The sequence below is a fragment of the Hirundo rustica genome, chromosome 6, assembly GCF_015227805.2.
Source record: "Hirundo rustica isolate bHirRus1 chromosome 6, bHirRus1.pri.v3, whole genome shotgun sequence".
NCBI lineage: Eukaryota > Metazoa > Chordata > Aves > Passeriformes > Hirundinidae > Hirundo > Hirundo rustica.
Genome location: NC_053455.1, coordinates 2,528,845 through 2,548,287, shown reverse-complemented (window position 1 = coordinate 2,548,287; position 19,443 = coordinate 2,528,845). Strand labels below are relative to the sequence as shown.

The 19,443-nt window shown below is 51.2% G+C and overlaps 1 protein-coding gene across 2 annotated transcripts in view; it reads left to right on the top strand.

The window, feature by feature from the left end:
* TXNDC16 (thioredoxin domain containing 16) overlaps nucleotides 1-18,277 on the top strand; it is a 37,339-nt gene extending 19,062 nt beyond the window's left edge. For both annotated transcript variants that reach the window (XM_040068455.2, XM_040068456.2), the window contains 7 exons: nucleotides 4,414-4,582; nucleotides 4,877-5,016; nucleotides 9,727-9,811; nucleotides 13,067-13,205; nucleotides 13,748-13,902; nucleotides 15,174-15,364; nucleotides 16,327-18,277. In XM_040068455.2, coding sequence (XP_039924389.1) covers nucleotides 4,414-4,582; nucleotides 4,877-5,016; nucleotides 9,727-9,811; nucleotides 13,067-13,205; nucleotides 13,748-13,902; nucleotides 15,174-15,364; nucleotides 16,327-16,613 — 1,166 coding nt within the window. In that variant the 3' untranslated portion in view covers nucleotides 16,614-18,277. The remainder of the gene's footprint in view (nucleotides 1-4,413; nucleotides 4,583-4,876; nucleotides 5,017-9,726; nucleotides 9,812-13,066; nucleotides 13,206-13,747; nucleotides 13,903-15,173; nucleotides 15,365-16,326) is intronic.
* The last annotated feature ends 1,166 nt before the right edge of the window (nucleotides 18,278-19,443 follow it).

The following is a 19,443-nucleotide window of genomic DNA, read 5'->3' as shown; positions in this document are numbered from 1 at the left end:
CACACCTCTGGTTTGCTTTTGCAAGATGGGAATTTTTGGAAGCAGCAGGGTTAAGAGCAGAGGATGTGAAGGTGAGACAGTGCTGAGTATTTCTTGGGTGGGTTATTCACCCTTTTTGCAAAGAGAGGAAATCAGTTACTAAGAAGAACTTAGGTATTTCCGTATATATTTCCATATATATTTCCATATGTTGTGGTGGAAAATGATTCTGCTTCCCTCCTCGGTGCTCATGGGGTCTTCTTCACCAGGGACTTACAAAGACAAGGGGGTGAAGTTGTGGCTCAAAGGCAGGAAAATCAGCTGCATGATTTAGCAATGTGCATTCATGGGGTGTAACTCGGGAGCGAGGATTTTGGGGTTCACTGTGTGATGTTTTCCAGGTAGTTGCTCCCATTCTGTATTGGATTTTTCCTCTTGAAGTGCAGCACTTTGTACATAACTTCTCTTTCATGTTGTAGCCTTTGGACCAGCTCTTCAAGTGAGCTGTTTTTTAATACAATCACAGAATTGTTTAGGTTGGAAAAGCTTTCTAAGATCATTGAGTCCAACCCTTCCTCTCAGCACTGCCAAGGCCACCACTGCCCCATGTCCCCAGGTGCCACATCCACAGAGCTTTTAAATCCCTCAGAGATAGAGACTCCAGCACTGTCCTGGGCAGCTGTGCCAGGGCTGGACAGCCCTTTCCAGGAAGAAATTTCCCCTAATATTCAGCCTAAACCTCTCCTGGTGCAACCTGAGGCCGTTCCCTCTCCTCCTGTCCCTGTTCCCTGGGGGCACAGCCCGATCCCCCCGGCTGTCCCCTCCTGTCAGGGACTTGTGCAGAGCCACAAGGTTCCCCCTGAGCCTCCTTTTCTCCAGGCTCAGCCCCTTCCCCAGCTCCCTCAGCCTCTCCTGGTGCTCCAGCCCCTTCCCCAGCTCCATTCCTTTCCCTGAACAAGCTCAAGCACCTCACCAGTCCTGTCATTCAAATAATTATAAGTTCAAATGATCATAAGTTCAAGGGATTCCTGTTTTTTCTTGTTCCCTATGGCATTGATGGTTTGTCTTGCCCTGGTTTTCTAAGACCTCTAGGACAGAGGTTCTTGCTCTTGCTGGGTTTAGCACCTAAAACCACAGGACAGGATTTTGTGTTCCTCTTTCACCTTTCTTCCCACCCAGCAGTGACCACAGGGCCGGACAGTTCTTTGCTGAGTTACCCAGTTCCTGAAAGTCCTGCTCGTTCAGTCGCTAATGAAATGGGGCAGGTTGGGATGGGAGAGGGACCATCCTGTACCAGATGATTTTCAGACCAGATGGGGCTCCTTCAGAGCACATGGTGCATAATTCCTTCAGCTAATATCCAAATATTAAAATTCATCTTGGAAAGAGCTTCCAGCAGCCTCACAACTCGATTTTAACAGGACATCAAAGCCCCATTTCCATGGAATTGTATTCCAGAGTTGGGCAAGACACGAGATGATGTGGTAAGAGATGATGAGAACCAGCTACACTGGATCAGAGGTGTGAAGTAAATCTGAGGTCAGGCTTTCGGTTTGAGCTCCTCTTGCAGAGTCTGCGAATGACACAAACCACTCCTGCTCTCGTGGAGTGTTCTGACAGTTCTTGCCTGTCTGAGTGGAGCTGCAGGCCCTTCACTTGTGCTGCTTCCTGCTTTCTCTGCCCGGGGGTTTGACACAAAGCAGAGCGGCAGCAAACTCTTCCTGTGAACTGCAGTGCAGAACCTCCAGTGGAGGCTGCAGAAAATGGTCCTGTGGGAGGCCAAGGATACAGGGACAAGGAGCAGGAACTCGTGCTGAGGTCGCATCTGCCATCACTCCCACCTACAAAAATCCTCATGGAATCCCAGAGGGGTTTGGGTTGGGAGGGACCTTGAAGCTCCATCTCATTCCACCCCCTGCCATGGGCAGGGACACCTCCCACTATCCCAGGTTGCTCCAAGCCATGTCCAGCCTGGCCTGGAACCCTCCCAGGGTTCCACAGCTCCTCTGGGCAGCAAGGGTTTGTGCAACACTCAGCTGTGCTCAGAAACCTGTTTTAATATTTGGTCAGCCCTCCCCACCCTGGCATGGGTTGCTGCTTGACCCTGCCCAGTGATCTCACTGCCCCCTCCAGAGCACCCTTGACGTGTTGTGAGATTTTATTGTTTCTCTCTCACTGCCCGTTTCCAGGCAAAACTTGGTTGGGTTTTTCCTCAGGAGGGAAATCTTCCAAACTGCTCCAGATTCTCATTTCCTTAAACCTTTCCAAAAACATGCTTCCCAGGCTGACATGCTGGGCTCTGCAGAGGTTTCACCAGGACAGAAAACATAATTTTCTTCCCATGGGCTGCAGATGTTGTTGAGTGTCCATCCTTTCCTGCAGCACTGGTGGTACCTTTGCATCCTGCTTCTCCTGATACCTTAATTTTTATTTTCTGTGTATTCCATGTTCTGCGCTGCCCAGGGTGCAGCTCTGAGCTCACACTCAGCGTCACTCAGCTCTCTGCACACAGCAGGGACACAAAACAAATCCTGTTCCTGCTGCACACCAAGGACAGCGAGTACAACTTTCAGGCCCAAAAGCACAAACAACAGTGGCTGAGAGAGGAAACAAGAAGGATGGGACTGGATAATCTGGAGCTGGAACTGGACAATTAAACCCCAATGTGCAAATGGACCAAAACTTATCAAAGTGTGAGACCTCGTGACCGTTTGTCCATTTTGTGTCCATTTTGTGCCCGTTTTGGGTCCACCTTGGGTGCAGCCCTGGCCAGGCTCTTGTCCTGCCCAAGGTGTACCTTAAAGGCCTTTTAGTAAATATCTGCTTCATTCTCCAGCTCTGTCCAGTCTCTGTTCCAGCTCAGCCTTCCCAAGGCATCGCTCCTCATGGAACGCTGCTGTCCTTACACTTTGCCTTTCAAATTGCTTTCTGCCCCTCAAGGCTAGAGATCAAAACCAGATTGGATGTGTTTTATTCCATCAGCCAGGCCTTTAATGAAAATAGTGATCAGAATCAGAGCCAGGACAGGGAGAGAAGAAAGCTTGGCTGGTTTCTCTTGAGAAACCCTCATCAGCTGCCCCAGCTGTGGTTTCTGAAGGACTCTTTGCCATGGTCTGCCTCCATGTGTGTACTTGTCTCCAGGTTTTATCCCATCTTTCCCATGCGGCTCATGAGTCCTGTTCGAAGAAATTTAGGGAAGGAATGAAGATTTCTGAGATAGAGCATTCCTGCCAAGGGCATGGACGACTGCACAGTGTCCTTGGTCGAGCCCCTGAGGCAGCTCGGGTGAGGCTGGAAGCCAAAGGGAAGGAGGGAGTGAAGCTGGTCAGGATTTAGGTCAGGCTTAGCCATGGACCAACAGCAGCAGCCTGTGCTGGGCTTCACCCAGCCCAAAGATGAAAGCGAGGCTGATAAAGGTCCCTGGAAGTGTCCAAGGCCAGGTTGGACAGGGCTTGGAGCACCCTGGGATGGTGGAAGGCGACCCTGGCCATGGCAGGTGTGGAATGAGATGGGCTTTCAGGTCCCTTCCAGCCCAAAGATTCTGTGATTCCACAATTCTTTGCTGAAGGAAATGCTGGAGTTGCACAAATCTTGGGCTCGTAGAGAGCACTCAAGGAAACAGCTTTTCATTTGTTTCACTTCTTACCAATCTCTTGAGTTTCTTGTGTCGGCGAGACCCACAGAATCCTTTTTAGGACATTTCCCAGGAGCCACAGTTGGGCTGGCTGCTCTGTAATTCCCAAATGCTCTCCCTTTCCCAGTCCCTTACTTGTGAGACCCCTTTCTTAAGGTCCTCCAGGTGTCTGCTCATGGGTTGGGTGGGATCACAGAAAAATCTGAATTGGAAGGGATCCACAAGGATCATCAAGCCCAACTCCAGGCTCTCAGGACAGCCCCAAGAATCCCACCCTGTGCCTGAGAGCATCTCTCTTCCGTCCCCTTCAACTGCTCCACGTGCATTTGGCTTCATGCTGGAGGCAGAACAGAGATTTTTTCAGTATCGAACAACTTAATGAATGCAAAACCCTTGGCTGCAATCTCCTCCTCCTCCATCCTGCCAAGCTTTATCTTCCCTCTTTCCTGTAAGTGAGTGCCTGCATTATTTCTTTCTCTTGGCCTTATTCCTAAGCTATTTCCAATACCTTTCCCTACTGCCTTTTAAGCTCCTGGACAGTTGTCTCAGGATTCTGTGGTGTTGCTTGGAGTTACCAGTCAGATGTGAATGTCTCTGGGAATGAGTGATTTCCAGAGGGAGATGGGCTGGACTCAAAGGGATTGTGCATTTGGGGCTGGATTTTGGTGGACTTCTGTCAGCGTTAATACAAATACAGACAACAATATCCACCCAGCTAATAAAAAGCTCTATTTCCCAACCAATTTAATTATTGTTTTTAGTTTTTCATATCATCCATGGGTATTTCTTTTCCACCCTAGGAACCCCGGGGGTTTTGCTGTCCCGGGTGAACTGCTGGGACTGGCCTGGCCTTTGCTCCCAGGAGAATGTCACCCAGCTCCCCACCATGAGGATTTACAAGGAGGGACAGCAGTCCGTGACCTACGGTGGCATGTGGGGAACCGAAGAGCTGAGCAGCTTCATCCTGCTGTGAGTGACAAATCCCCACAGGGTGACACTGGCCACATCCTTCTGCTCTCACCATCCCCGTCTTTCTGCTGGAATTCCCTCTTTGTTATTTTGAACGGGGATCCCAAGGCTCTCACTTTGGCTCAGGCTGTTCTCTCTTTGCTGTAACCAGCTCCAGCACCTCTCTGGCACTTCCTAGATGATAATTTTTGCCTCTGACGAGGTGTCACACTTGTCCCAATGTTGGATTGTTGTCTCTTCATCCCAAAGGCAGGAGGAGACAGCAGCCCAAGTTGTTTCTCTGCCTTTCCACAGGAGCCGAGTTTCCTGCCCGCTGAAGCTGGCCACGATGGATGAAGCAGAAGGATATTTAAGAGGGGAGTTTCCACCCGAGCTCTCATCCCACCACCACCACACCTCGCTCCTGGGAGTTTTCAGCACAGCCACCAGAGAAGGTTTGTTGGGATGGGTGGGTTAATGTTGAAGCACTCTCCAGCTTCATTCCTGGTGGGACAGGGCTGCTTCCAGCTGCTGGAAGTTCCCAACACAGCCTGCCTTTCCCAACACTGCCTTTCTCAGTTTGACAGCGAGAGGGTGGCAGGTGATTCCAGGTGTGGGATTCCAGATCCACGTTCAGCTGCCAGGTGTGTTTGCTACACCCACTGTGGGAGTAGAAACTTCCCAAGCCTGTTGTCCCTGTTGTGTCTCCTGCCCCTTTACCCCAAAGAGTTTGGCTCTGTCCTCTTTATGTGTCTCTTCAAAGTAGTTGTAGGCTGGCATTAAAGGTTTTAGCCTTTAGCCCAGATCCATCAGCCTCTTCCTGTAGCCCATGAACAACATTCCCCAGCATATTCTTCCTTAAAAAAGGAAGAGGTCCACTCTTGGACCTTGCTGCCATCTCCTGAGGAAGGGGTAGCCCCAGTTCTCGTAACACACAATCCAAAACCTTTATTCTTTTAAAAAAACAGAGCAGCAATGAGGTAAAGTAGAAGCTTCTTGCGTCAGAAGGAATGAAATGTGAATAACTCAGTGAAATTCTCTTGTGGATTTTGGAATAGATGGACACAGAAATGCAATGTGTTACCAAGGGAGAGGAAATAAAGCCAGTGTGGAGAGAGGACATCAGGGAAATCACAGAATCCTGGAAAGGTTTGGGTTGGAAGGGACCTTAAAGCCCATCCCATTCAGCTCCTGAGATGGACAGGGACACCTTCCACTGTCCCAGGCTGCTCCAAGCCCTGTCCAGCCTGGCCTTGGACACTTCCAGGGATCCAGGGACAGCCACAGCTTCTCTGGGCACCCTGTGCCAGTGCCTCACTGTTGGGAGCTGAGATATCCCAACCCCACAGACTCTCAGTTGCCAGCTTCCCCTGGAAATTGCTGCCTTTAAAATAGGAGAACTTCCTGATCTTGCTCAAGATCAAACTTTCAGACTATTTTTTCATTTCAAAGCTCCCTTGTGCCTCTAAACTTTGGTTTAATGCAAACCAAGCTACTTTCTCCCGTGAGAGGGTCCAGAGGGAAGAGGTAAGAACGAGACAGGATGCCTGGAACCAACTAGAAAACACTTGGGCTGTGTTCCCTGAGCCTGCTGATAGCCAGTTCTCCCTTCCTCTGGAGATATAACCTGGTAAATATGGCAGGAAATCCTACTGATCCCAAAAAACCTTTCATCCAGCCTGGAGAAGCTGTGGCTGCCCCTGGAAGTGTCCAAGGCCAGGCTGGACAGGGCTTGGAGCAGCCTGGGGTAGTGGAAGGTGTCCCTGCCATGGCAGAGGTTTGGAACTGGATGAGTTTTGGGTTCCCTTCCAACCCAAACCATTCTGGGATTCTACAGAGAAGTTGTTCACTTCCTTCCATGCAAACAAGAGCCTTGGAGGTTTCCTGACAGCTTTTTGTGGATCCTGCAGGATTGCCTCTTCCCTCAGGGCACATTCCATCTGCAATCCAGACTGGCATCCTCTGCCTGGGGTAAACTCAGCCACAGGGAGATGAAATTTGGGATGATTTCTCCACCCATTTCCTGGGGGTGCTGGAGCTGTGACGCAGAACAGCCTGAGGGAGCAGGAACCTGGAGCCAGCTGTTCTGGCATCATGGAACCAGGCTGGAGTCAGGAGAGTCATTGTTCCTCTTATCCAGCTGCAGATTTACCTGGAATTCCCAATCCCTTTCTCATGGCGGAATTCCTGCTCTAACCCCCAGCAGCAGTGAGCCGTGCCATTGCCATTTCTAGTGCACTGAAACAGAGCAAGGAGAATGTCCTGCTGAAAAAAAGAAAAAAAATCCTGGGAGTTTTCCAACCTTTAGCATCAGGACTATGTTAAGAAGCCCTTTGAGGGGTCTGAGCTAAAAGAGCTTTAGTGGAAAAATCCTAAATCAAATTTCCTCATGCCCTATGAGGGCAATGAACAAGTGTTTCCCTGGAAACTCGGAGAACTTTCAGGACAGAAATTTGCTTTTGATGCAGGAACTGGGAGCATCCTGGGAAGTAAAACTGAGGTAGAATATTTGAAAATATCCCTGAGCTCTGGTGCCTCACAGGGCTTGGCAGCATCCGTGGAAGCCAAGTGAGGAAGGCACGAGAGATGAGGCTCAGATCCTGCTTCCCAAAATTCCGCAGGGATTTTAGACCTTTCCTCATCTGGCAGCTTGATTCCTTCTTGTTCCCAAATCAATTGTGCAGTTCAGGGCAGCTGGGGTTCCAGCTCAAGGCATGAGCATGATCAGGGCCCCTCAGGGAATTAAAATCCTGCTTTCAAGGAGGACTAACTTCCTAGGAAACATTTAAATAGATCATTTTGAAGTGCTTCCTGTTTGCAGTGGAGCTGTGTGAATTTGGAGGGGTTTTGGGTACGAAGCGAAGAGCCTGTCACCGGATGGTGAAACATTGCCTGGTGTGGGACACAGCCAGAAACAGGGAAAAGTTTGGAAGCGTGGTGGGGAGGGAGGATCTCAGGTCAAGGAATAAGCCTGGTATTGCTGGAGGTTGTCCTGACTTAGGAGGGAATTCCTGCAGCCAGGGCTGACCCAGGGCGGCACTTCAGGACAAGCTCGTATCTCGAGTGAGGATTTAAAGCTTGGTGGAGGAACTTGGGATGGGAACTTTTCTCTCAGCACTGATAAAATCAAGTAACCAAAGACCAGAAGGGCTGGAAAACAACATCCAAGAATGGTTTCTCTGTAGCAGCTGGAGAGGGACTTTGGACAATGGCTTGGCAGGACAGGACACAGGAAATGGCTCCCACTGCCAGAGGGCAGCGATGGATGGGAGATTGGGAAAGAATCCTTGGCTGTGAGGGTGGTGAGGCCCTGGCACAGAGTGCCCAGAGAAATTGTGGCTGCCCCTGGATCCCTGGAAGTGCCCAAGGGCAGGTTGGACAGGGCTTGGAGTTCTCTGGGACAGTGGAAGGTGTCCCTGCCACGGCAGGGGTGGAACAGGATGATCTTTAATGTCCCTCCCAACCCAAACCATTCAGAGATTCTATGATAATGACTGAGCCCTCAATGAGCCGCTCCTTAAGGAACTCCTTTCATTTAAAAAGGAAAACAGATTCAATGAAAGTTTATGGGCCACATGGGAAACGGTGGAAAACACAGCTTGGAGTGTAGCTGCAAAACAGGAACCAGAGAACCAGAGAGTGACCGGTTGTGAGGCAGCTCCATCTACTGAGCTCTGAGTCACTGCTCCCAGGAGCTTGGGCTGGCCAGCTCTGCTGTGACAGAGAACGTTCTGAGGAGCAGTCACTGCTGTGTGACAGCAGTTTGTATCGTGGCTGTATCTGAGACAGCCCCTCAATTCTCAGGAAAAGACCTGGCTTCTCCAAAGAGTGAGATTTCCCCCTCTCCTCGGGTCGGAAGAGCCGTTTCTGTTGCTTTCAGTTGCTCAATGCAGAGGAGGAGGGGAGTGGTGGTGTTGAAATGCTCACCCCACCTTTGGCAGCAGCTGGTTGGAGCTCTCTCTGCGTTTCACAAGCTCCCCGCTGTGTTCCCACAAAGCTTGGCTTTCCCATGGATCCGCTGCCTGAAACCACGGCCAGGCTGGACGAGGCTTGGAGCAGCCTGCTCTGATGGAAGGTGCCCCTACCCATGGCAGGGGGGTGGAACAAGATGAGCTTAAGTGTCACCGAGACACACAAAGAAATCACTCAGACAAGAGATTTTCGCAGAGGTTCTTCTGATCCAGCTCCTAGCTGAGAGAGTGGAGAGAAGGAGAGCCCCTTTGTTTATTTTTTTACTTTTTATACATTTGTGGGTCCAGCAGAAGATTGGCTTTTTGGGGTTTCCACCCCTCAGCCTCAGTGGCCAGACGAATTGTCAGTTACAATTGTTTTCAGGTTAGAAACATGCAAACAAAAGACAGAGAATGAAAAACAAAGGATTTGTGTATATTACTTCTGTGGGAAAGGTAGAAAACTGCTCTAATATTCTACAGTAACTAAAAGATCTGACTCCATCTATGAAAATCAAAAGGCTAATAAAGAAACTCAGAAAAACCAGGGTAACACTTAAGGTCATTTCCAACCTAAATTATTGTGTGAAATTGGAGTATTTTTATAAGGGAATAAACCAGCTCTGCAGTTAGCTTCGTTCTGGAGCAGTCTCAGCTGTGATCAAGAGGGCCCAGCCTGGTTTTTCCCTGTCCTGCAGCAGCCCCAGTCTGCTGGGAGGAGCTGGATAAACCAAGAGACACTTGAGGGAAAGGTTGGTTTATCTCCAGGCTCTTAGCCCTACTCCAGTAAAGCCGTCATCCATCATTTCTCAAAGGTCACTGAGACTTAAAGGATTTCTGTTTAGACTTATAATTGGTCTCTTGTTTCCAAGAACGCTTACGGACCGTAAGTCCTTAAAGACATTTCATTTCCAGCAGTGCCTCTGTCCTGCAGACCCTGCAGGCTCGATGCTGGTGGCTGAAGAGCAAACACTGTCCTCATAATGGGAATTTTCCCCTGATCCTCGCTGTCTGCCTGCTCCTCCTGCCACGGCCTGCAGCCCTGAGCTGCAGGAATTTCTCGTGAGCCTTTAATCCTGCTTTAGTGCCTGAAAGTCTGCTCTGGCAGGATGTTATGTGGTGTAAGGCATCCATCAGGTTTCCAGGAAAAAAACCTCAACACCTCTCTTCTTACTGTTTATTCTTGTGTCTTTGGTGTTTTTGTTTTTTTTCCAGCCAGGGAAGCTTTTGAAGAGGCAGGAAGCATCCTAAGTGGCCACGTAAGGATGGGGATGTATTTTGAAGACGATGCCTTGGCTTTGTAAGTGGTTTCTTTTTTACCCTGGGAAGAATTTGTGCTGATCTGCACTTAGTGAAAGGCAAGTGTCACAGTGCTGAGTGACAGCTACAAGTGGCTTTTTCCTGCAGGGAGATGGGTCAGGACTCATCCAAAGGGAATTGTCACCTTGGCTCTGGCCACTGATTCCCAGCCTGTCCATGGTCACCTTCCTGCTGTTCATATTTACTCCATGTTTTTTCAGTCCTTCACCCCCCCCGTGGATGTGGTTGTGTTCCTCACCACAAACAGGAGCAAACCTTTCTGAAAATAAAAAAAACAGGCTGGAAAAATCATATCATCAGTGTGTGAGGGAGAAAAACTCCTGCCTTTCTCTTTCCATGAGGAAGGAAGTGATGGATAGTTGCTGCAGTGCCTTCCCTTGCTCTGGTGGTTGCCCCAGTTGCCAAAAACAGCCAGAAAAAGAAGCTGCTTGTAGATGCTTGGGCTAGGAGTGGAGTGGACATTGAGTCTGGTGCTGGAAAAGGCTTTGGAAGCTGGGAAATAAATGCTGGCTTGCCATGGAGCTGCCGTTCCTGACTTTAAGCCAAGTGGGAGTTATTGGGATCTTACCTGTGTCATTGAGACTCCAGCAAGGGGCAGAGTCCTTTGGGTTGGAGCGTGAGAGGTGCTTCAGCACCTAGAAATGCAGCTGGATCCAGGGGGAATCTCCAGCTTGCCCTGGCATCTCATTTCCATCACGAATGAGCTATCAAGGCAAGAGCTAAAAATCCCAGGAGGTCCTTGGCCTGTTTTTCAGGTGTGGGTTTAACAGCCTGCAGAGAAGCAGGGAATTGTTTTCATTGGTTCCTCAGAGGTGTGATGCATTCCTGGTCAGACACGGGGCGTTTTTGTGGTGAGCACGGAGAATAAAAATGCAAATGTCATGGGAGTGCATCTCTATTAACCAGACTGCTCCAGGCATCAGTTCAGACTTTTCTTCCCTGAGGATTTCAGCCCAGCTGATGGAAGGGAATAAAGCAGAGGGCAGGGTGATCTCTCAAGGTACCAGCAGAAGAAGCCTGTGCTCTCTCAGAGCTGACACATGCAAGAATCCACCTCCCTGCTCCTGCTCCAGGAGTCTGCAGCCTGCTCCTGTTCGGCAGGAATACTTAGTGCAGTTTATATTGATAGCCCTTCTGCCAAATTTGGCTCTTGGCTGTGATTTGTGGGTGAAGCTACTGTAGCTGATGGGCTTCTCAACTGTAAGCAGAAAGTAAACACTTACAGGAATTCCTTATGCAAGAGCCAGGCTCACTTCCCTTCTTCAGAAAACGAAAAGCCGCTCTTCAGCTCAGCGCTCAGGGGAAATATTTGTGGCTCCCAGGTCACAGAAAGCTGATTCCTCTTCTGTGCATCCTGCAGACCTTTTCCAGAGGGGGGAAAAAAAAAAAAAGCCTACAGGATACACGAAGGCTGTTGTCAGCAAAGCTGTTTGCTCAGCAGGCACCTGCTGGGCTGGTCACTAATGAAGGGGGAAGAGGCATTGAGGAAGAAATGCTTTGCGTGAGGTCGTTATTTATTCCCACGTGGATGTTCCTGCCAAGCATTCGTTTGCAGATGGTTGTGATTGAAATGCAAGACTCGTGTTACCCACTGAATGGTCCTGCTGTATAAACAGAGAGCTGTGGTGAGCAGCCACACAACCCCTCAGCACCAGGAAGAGGAGAAGGGATTTCAGGATAGAGAGTAGCTGGGGAATTTGCTGATTTTCTGGCGGTATAGAAGATACTTCCTTATAGAATCATAAAGTAGAACCCCGAATGGTTTAGATTCTTAAAGCCCATCCAGTTCCTCTCCCTTTCCATGGGCAGGGACACCTTCCACTATCTCAGGTTGCTCCAAGCCCAGCCTGGCCTTGGACACTTCCAGGGATGGGACAGCTTCTCTGGAATCCTCTTCCAGTGCCTCACCACCCTCACAGGGCTTATCAAAGGCTGCTGAACAAGGTGATGTATTTTAGATACAGGGAACAGGAGTCCTCACCCCTCTGAGCCATGACCAAGCCAAAGAATCTCTTTAAAACCCAGAGAAGTTTAATAAGTTCAAAATCCCCGCATTAAATATTTTTTAGGGGTTTGTCAGACTTAATCAGCTGTAAATACATCAGCTCACGGTGAAGTTTGCAGTGGGTGTATTAGTCCCAGAGAGGTAAATGCTGTGATGGAGGATGGGAAAGGCTTCCATAAGAGCTGGACACCATGGAAATGAATTCCCTGCAGCTCCCTCCACTTGTTGTGTCACTGATGACCTAAAGAAACTCTTCCTTGGGAGGGAGGTGAGGCCCTGGAAGAGGATTCTGGAGAAGCTGCCCCATCCTGGCAGTGCCCAAGGCCGGGTTGGACAGGGCTGGGAGCAGCCTGGGACAGTGGGAGGTGTCCCTGCCATGGCAGAAGGTGGCACTGGATGAGCTTTAAGGTCCCTTCCAACCCAAACCATTCTGGGATTCTTTGGTGTCACAGCCTCTGAAAAATTGCCAGGAGCCTTTGAAAAACAAACCAGACGTGCCCCCAAGAAGTGCAGAGGCAGCTGATTTCCCCTGTCACGCCCTTCCTCTGGGCAGTGCCGTCTGCAGCCTCCAGGGTTGAAGTTCCTCAAACTTCCAGAAAACCGCTGTCCTGGCTTGGTGTTCCCCCTGCCCTTTCATTGCTCAGACTTCTCCTATTTTTTGCTTTTCCCACTTTCTCAGCTTTTCTTTGAATACCTCGAGCCCTCTTACCAGAAGGACACGGTGAAACAAAGGATGATCTGGCTACTCCACCACGAGTGGGTGGGTGCAGCCTGTGTGTGTTGCTCCTGTGTGGGGCTTGGACCTCACTACGGTTTTTGGGCTTGTTCACCGAGACAAAAATTGGATCTCCTGGAGGATCCAGCCTTGGTTTGTGTGGGTTGTGTCCCTTGGATGGAGTCTGAGACCTCTCTTTGCCTCGGTTGGGGAGGCAGAGTGAAGCCCTGGGTGGGTGTTGGCATCACAGCCAGGTGTGAAAATGAAGGAGAAGTAGGAAGAAAATCCCAGAATCCCAGGATGGTTTGGGTTGGAAGGGACCTTAAAGTTCATCCCATTCCACCCCTGCCACGGGCAGGGACACCTCCCACCATCCCAGGTTGCTCCAAACCCCATCCAACCTGGCCTTGAACGTTTCCAAGCATGGGACACATCTCCAGGAGGATTCCAGCTCTGTGTGTGCAGCACATTTGGAGTGTGTCCAACCCCTCCCTGTGCCCATCCCTCTTTTTCAGATCCCAAAAATACTCCGTGTCCCCCCCTGCCCTCCTCCTCGCCCGGAGCGGAGGCCGGAGCGTGGAAGGCATCGCTTTGTCCAAACGCAGCGTGCAGGACATGGTGCAGATGATCAGATACGAGCTGCTGGACATTTTTGTGAGTAAAAAAATAAAATCAAAACGTCCTTTTTCCATTGCAGTCATTTGCAGAGCCCCGATTGTAGCGTGGAGTTCTGCGGAAGGGCCGCGTCCGCTCGTTATTTTTATCGTGCCGTGTTTGTTTTTAAATTTTATGGCTTGGAGCGGGGAGTCTGGCCAGAGATCTGCTGTTTGCTGTGTGGTCTTGGAGCAGGAGACCCTGGTCACTCACCTGCTGCGGCAGTGGCTTGGCCTCCCACAGGGTCTATTCCCCATTCCCAGGGCTTTTTCCCGGTGCCTTTTGGAGCCTCTCCCTGCTCTGCTCACATCCCCGTCTCCAAGCTCACAGCTGCTCCCACAGACTCGGTGCGCTTGGCTTGGCTTGGGCAAAAAACGTCTCCAAGTGCACCGAAATCCCAGCCCTCCTCCAGCTTCCCACATTCCACGTGGACTCTGCAGCCTTGCTTAACCCCTGCACCCTCGTGCAAGAGCAGGAAGTGGAATTCCCTCCCGTTTTCTCCTCCTCGTAACCCCCAGTTTCTTGTGTGTGGCGTCCTGCAGCCAGAGATCACCGTGCCGAATCTGCCCCGGTACTTGCAGCTCGGAAAACCTTTCCTCATCCTGTTCAGTGCTGGTGACATCAGTCAGATGGAAAGCGAGGAAATGCTGAAGCTGGCAAAAGGAAGACCCCAGTTTGTGGCTTGCTGGTTGAACCTGTGAGTTGTTTCAAAGTCTCTTCCTTTGCATTAACTCTGCCCTGAGCCTCGAAGAAAAAAAAAACAAAACAAAAACCCTGAGGCTGCAATTACTGAGAACACGAGCTGGTAATGTGATTGTTGGGTCTGAAATCATCAGGAGCTGGGAGGTCAGGCCGTTGAGCAATGGTTCACTCAGTGTTCTGGGCAACTGCAAAAATTGCCTGACAAAGTAAAACTAGTAAATATTAAATTGATTGCAGGAATCGTTTTCAATAGAGGAGAATGTTCGCTAGTGCTTGTAGTAGCTTGACCCTGGGTCTGGTGTTATTTGTATTTTCGTTGCATGTGGGAGGAGGGGAAAAAAAATGGAAATTTGCCCTCCTGGAATGTCTTATGGTGATTTTCCACCAGCAGTTAGAGGGGATGACTGGTCATTGACTGGGGAAAGAAAGTTTTTACCAGAAGGTTCAACCAGAAGCCCCATAAATTAACCTTAAAAACTATTCAGGCAACAAAATTAATTCAAGACCTAAGAAACAGAAGATTGTAGGAAAGGTTTTTGGGTTTGGCCTTTTTTTTGGGTTTTTTTAATCCTCCTCTTCTTAGTTGCATTTTGAATTTTTGGCCTCTGTTTGTTTTGCCCAAGCCCAGAGAAACTTCAGTGGCTTAATCATAACGTGCTTTGAAGTCTGGGAAGCGCCGTCCAGCGTGGGCTGGAGTTGAGCTGAGGGGGAAAATGCACATGTGCTCAGAGAGAAGGGGATTGGGCTGCCAGTAATGCAGCAGAAACGAGAGCCCTGGAACTTCCCCACCTACACATCTGCCTTTGCTCTGCCTTCCTGAGACACAAAAAGCCTTCCTGCGCCAGGGCGGAATGGCACTGCCACAAAACGGGGCAGGATCCCAGAGCGGTTTGGGGTGGAAGGGACCTCAAAGATCATCTCAGTCCAACACTGATGTGGGCAGGGACACCTCCCACTGTCCAAGATAGCCCATCCAACCTGGCCTGGGATTAACAGCTTCCCTGACATCAAGCTTATTTACACTGCTTAGAATCAGAATCATGGGATGATTGGGGTTGGAAGGGACCTTAAAGCCCGTCTTGTTTTTCTGCGGGCAAGGATACCTTCCACGATTTCCAGGTTGCTCCAAGCCCCACCCAGCCTGGCTTTGAACCCTTCCAGGGCTGATACTTCTGCGGTCTCACCAAACTCAGCTTTGCTGGATGTGACCCAAAGGCTTTGGTGGTTTTTCTGGCTCCTCACTCCTGAATCTCCTCTTCCCAACAGGAAGAGGACTCCAGTGGGACATGGCATCCTGAGGACGTACTTTTCCACCGCGCCTCCCTTGCCCGTTCTCCTCTGGGTGAACCTCCATGCTGGGGGTCAGGTATTCAAGTTCCCATCAGAGCAGTCCATCACTGAGATGAACATCTTGTCGTGGCTGGAGAAGCTCCAAGCAGGACTGGAGATTCCCAGCAGTAAGTGGACACAGGTTTACAGCGTTCCCGAGCACGCACTGTGAGCTCCGGTCTGTTTATGAGAAGATACTACGTGCAATAAATTGTCTGCCCTGGAATTTAACGATGGAAAAACCAGCTCTGCTTGTTAGAGCTGGAGAAGTACAAATAGTCCAGCCAGCAGAGAATGCCCACAACTCACAAGTTTGCTTTGGGACTGTTTAATGCTCACAGCCAAATGTGGATAGTTTGGAATCGACATCTTTTCCCCTGTGATTATCCCCAAATCTGGCTGTGTTTTCCCATTCCCAGCCACAGCTTGCTAATAAAAAAACCTCCCAGCTCCCAGCTGTCAGTGTAAGGAGTAGCTGCTCTTCAGGCACCTTCCTGCATTTCTTTTTGGGTGGGAAAGGTTGAGGAAGCTGGGAGTTTTGGGACATGAAGGGTTGGCTTGTGCTGTGAAGCTTTTCACTGCATCCCTCCTGTGTTGGTCAGCCTGATGAGGCTTTGGAGGAAGCCAGCATGGATCTGCCTTCCTCAGGAGAGCTGGGGAGGGACTGGGAACAAGGGATGGAGGGACAGGACACAGGGAATGGCTTCCACTGCCAGAGGGCAGGGATGGATGGGAGATTGGGAAGGAATTGTTCATTGTGAGGGTGGGGAGGAGCTGGGATGGGATTCCCAGAAAAGCTGTGGTTGCCCCTGGATCCCTGGAAGTGTCCAAGGCCAGGCTGGACGGGGCTTGGAGCAATCTGGGATAGTGGAAGGTGTCCCTGCCATGGCAGGTGTTGGAATGAGTTCATCTTTAAGGTCCCTTCCAACCCAAATCGTTCTGTAGTTCTATGATCTTCCAGAAGGGATTTGTAATTTTGTATTCCTTGGAATGGGGGGGAAAAAAAGCCAAAATTCCTCAGAAAGGGAAATATCCGTGGAGGTGGGGCAGAGCTCTTTCCCTACTAACTGGGACTGTGTTTGCTGCTCAGGTACCTTGTCTGAGGAAGACTGGAAGCCACCACTCCCTGCTTACGACTTCCTCCAGATGATGGAGCCATCCGTGCCGGAGCTGTCGGCGCGCCCCGGGGACACCCCGGCACAGCGCCCACCCAAAAACCCCGGAGGGGACACTGCCGGAGGGGACGCTGCCACCCGGGAAGAGCCATCCCAGGAGAGCACGGCAGAGGAAGCTGGCTCCCCTGGGAGGGGTCTGCGGGGCACGGCCCCGAGGCTGGCAGCCAGGGACAAGCAGGGCAAGAGGCACGGCGAGCTCTGAGAGCTGGCGTGGGGGAAAGGTGCGGGACTGCCCTGGAAAACCTCGCACTTTCCCTCGAGGAGAGAAGGGGTTTGGGCTGTCAGGGAATGGTGAAGGGAAAGGCCACTGCCTGCTGCAGAATGCTGGGGGCTTCTGATGCCAGGGACGTGTCTGTGCATCCCACATGTTGTTCCCTGGCTGATGCTGGGAGCTCACTGAGCAACGAGCAAGAGACAAACCAGCCCTGCTCTGTAGATTCCCCAAGCCTCAGGGTCGCTTCAGTTGGCCCTGAGCAGGAAGGGGTGAGCAATTCCAAGGTGAAATGCCCATTTCTCTCCTCCCTGGTTGCAGGAGAAGCTCTACTGATGTGTGACAGCAAATCCTGCTGTTCCATCTGTGCTGGCACCATGTGGAGCCAGCATTCCACCGCTCCAGGGCCGCTCCAGCCAGCCCCCAGTTGTGTTTACACCTGACTCGTGACCCAAATTCATCCTCAGGGGGAAGAGGAGGATCTGGTCGGAGCAGATTTATTCCAGAGGCCGGAGCTCAGGTCACACAACAATCCTGAATATCTGGGACAAAACTCCGCCAGCAAATCCCAAGGGTGGACAGGTTGGGAGATGGCTTTCCTCACTGCTGGCATTTTCTTGGTCACAAGCCCAGGGGGTTATTTGCAGCCTCGATTTGTCTTTGCTGTCGGTGACAGCGGCGAGCTCGGTGCCTCCTGAGCCGGGAATGGTGCAGGGAGCGAGGTCTGAGCAAAGCTGAGTGCTGTGGAGCAGGGGAGGGAGATGAAGGGCAAGGCCGGACCCTTCCAAGGTGGGATGGAGCTGCTTCACGTCCAGAATTTAAGTGGGGAGATGCAAAACTTGGGGAAGTGGATTTGCAGCCTCTGCTCATCTCCTGGGGCGATGAAGGGGCTTGAAAGCAGATGGTCTTTGAGGTCACCTCCAACCCAAACCATTCTAGGATTCCATGGTCATCCCGCTCCCTCCGATGAACATCTCCCTTCCCCAGCCCTGCTGAGATGTGCTGGGAGAGTCAGATCCTCCTCCTACTCCTGAAATTGCTGGGAAGAAGAAAAAAAACGCTGGTGAGGGACTGCTGAGAGCATTACAAACTCCGTATTTCTCATTCTGCAAGCAGCACGCATGGCTGTGAGTCTCTTGAAATACCCAGAAATAGATCATTAGTCCTGGGCTCTCCTGGAAGCCCTTAATTGAGAGAGACCGTTTTTGGACTGAGTGACAGGCTTTGAGCCAAAATGTATGTATTTAAAGGAATAAAGTGCAGCCTGTTCATCAAAGGCATTATTCCCAAGGGGAGGGTGAGGTCCTCACGCTGCTGAATCCCATGAACTGTACATTGGTCATTTCCCATCCTGTCCCTGATCATCAGCATCGAATCCCAGAATGGGTTGGGTTGGAAGGGACCTTAAAGCTCATCCCACCCCTGCCATGGGCAGGGACACCTTCCGCTGTCCCAGGCTGCTCCAAACCCCATCCAACCTAGCCTTGGATGCTTCCAGAGATCCAGGAGCAGCCACAGCTTCTCTGGGCACCCTGTGCCAGGGCCTCCCCACCCTCACAACGAAGAGTTTCTTCCCGTTATCCCATCTAACCCTGCTCTCTGGTAGTTTGAAGTGGAGTAATTGGGTTTTTCTGTGCATCTTAAATAAACTCCATCTCCAGGAGGCTCCTCCGCGCCTGTTTCGGGTGGTGGGAGCAGGGCGGCTTGGTCGGGTGCCCCTCATCCGCCGGGTTTGTGGAAGATTAGGAGCGTTCCCACGTCCCCGCTCTCATCCACGTGTCCTTTTCCCGGCACAGCCCTTCTCCCGTGCAGGACTGGGGCAGGAGTTTGTCACTAGGGGTCAGTGCCACATCTCCGTTGTGGCTTCCCAAGTCCCTGCCTCTCCCAGTGCTGCCGGATTGAGGCCGGAGCGTCCTCACCGGCTTCCCGGTGGGATCCTGTGGGGATGCTGCTCCATGAAGATCCCCGACTCTGCTGGCTCCATCCCCAGCATCGCCAGTGGGATCCATCAGCTCCAGTTCCTAGGTTGGGGTGCCCCAGAGCTGAGTCCACCGTGCAGGTGGCAGCACGGAGACTTGGCAAGGGATGTGCTTATCCGTGTCCCATCGCTGCCAGAATCCAGCTGGGATTCCGGTGGTTTTGCTCTGGATGCAGGTCACTGCCCTGGACCACATCAGGTGCTTTTGAGTTTGTTGGGGTTTTATTTTTCAACACAAAATGTCTCCTCCACTGTGTAGCCCAAACAGGAGCTCGGGGAAGTCCATGGAGGCAGCAATGTGCTGGGATGGACAGGGGGAAAATGTTACTGAGGGCAGTTTGCATCCCAAATTTTCCTCACCACCAGAGGAAAACGCTCCGGCACCAGGCTGTTCCAAACAGCTCCGGCTCTGGGGGCAGAGCGGGGTGGAAAGAAACATTTGGAGGGTGTTTATGGACTCAGAGCCACGGAGTGGTTTGGGATGAAGGGACCTTTAAAGGACATCCAGTCCAGCCCTGCCATGGGCAGGGAGATCTTCCCCTGGACAAGGCTGCTCTGATTCCCATCAGCTTGGTCTGGAATGACAGCCTTGGGTGAGGAGTGAGGAAGAGGAGGCAGAGCTTGTGTTCTGGGGGCAGCTGTGAGTGACAGAGTCATGCCCCGGCGGCTGGAGGAGCAGGATCTGTGCTGCACAGGAGGCTGGAGGAGCAGGATCTGTCCCTGCACAGGAGGCTGGAGGAGCAGGATCTGTCCCTGCACAGGAGGCTGGAGGAGCAGGATCTGTCCCTGCACAGGAGGCTGGAGGAGCAGGATCTGTGCTGGCCCAGGAGGCTGGAGGAGCAG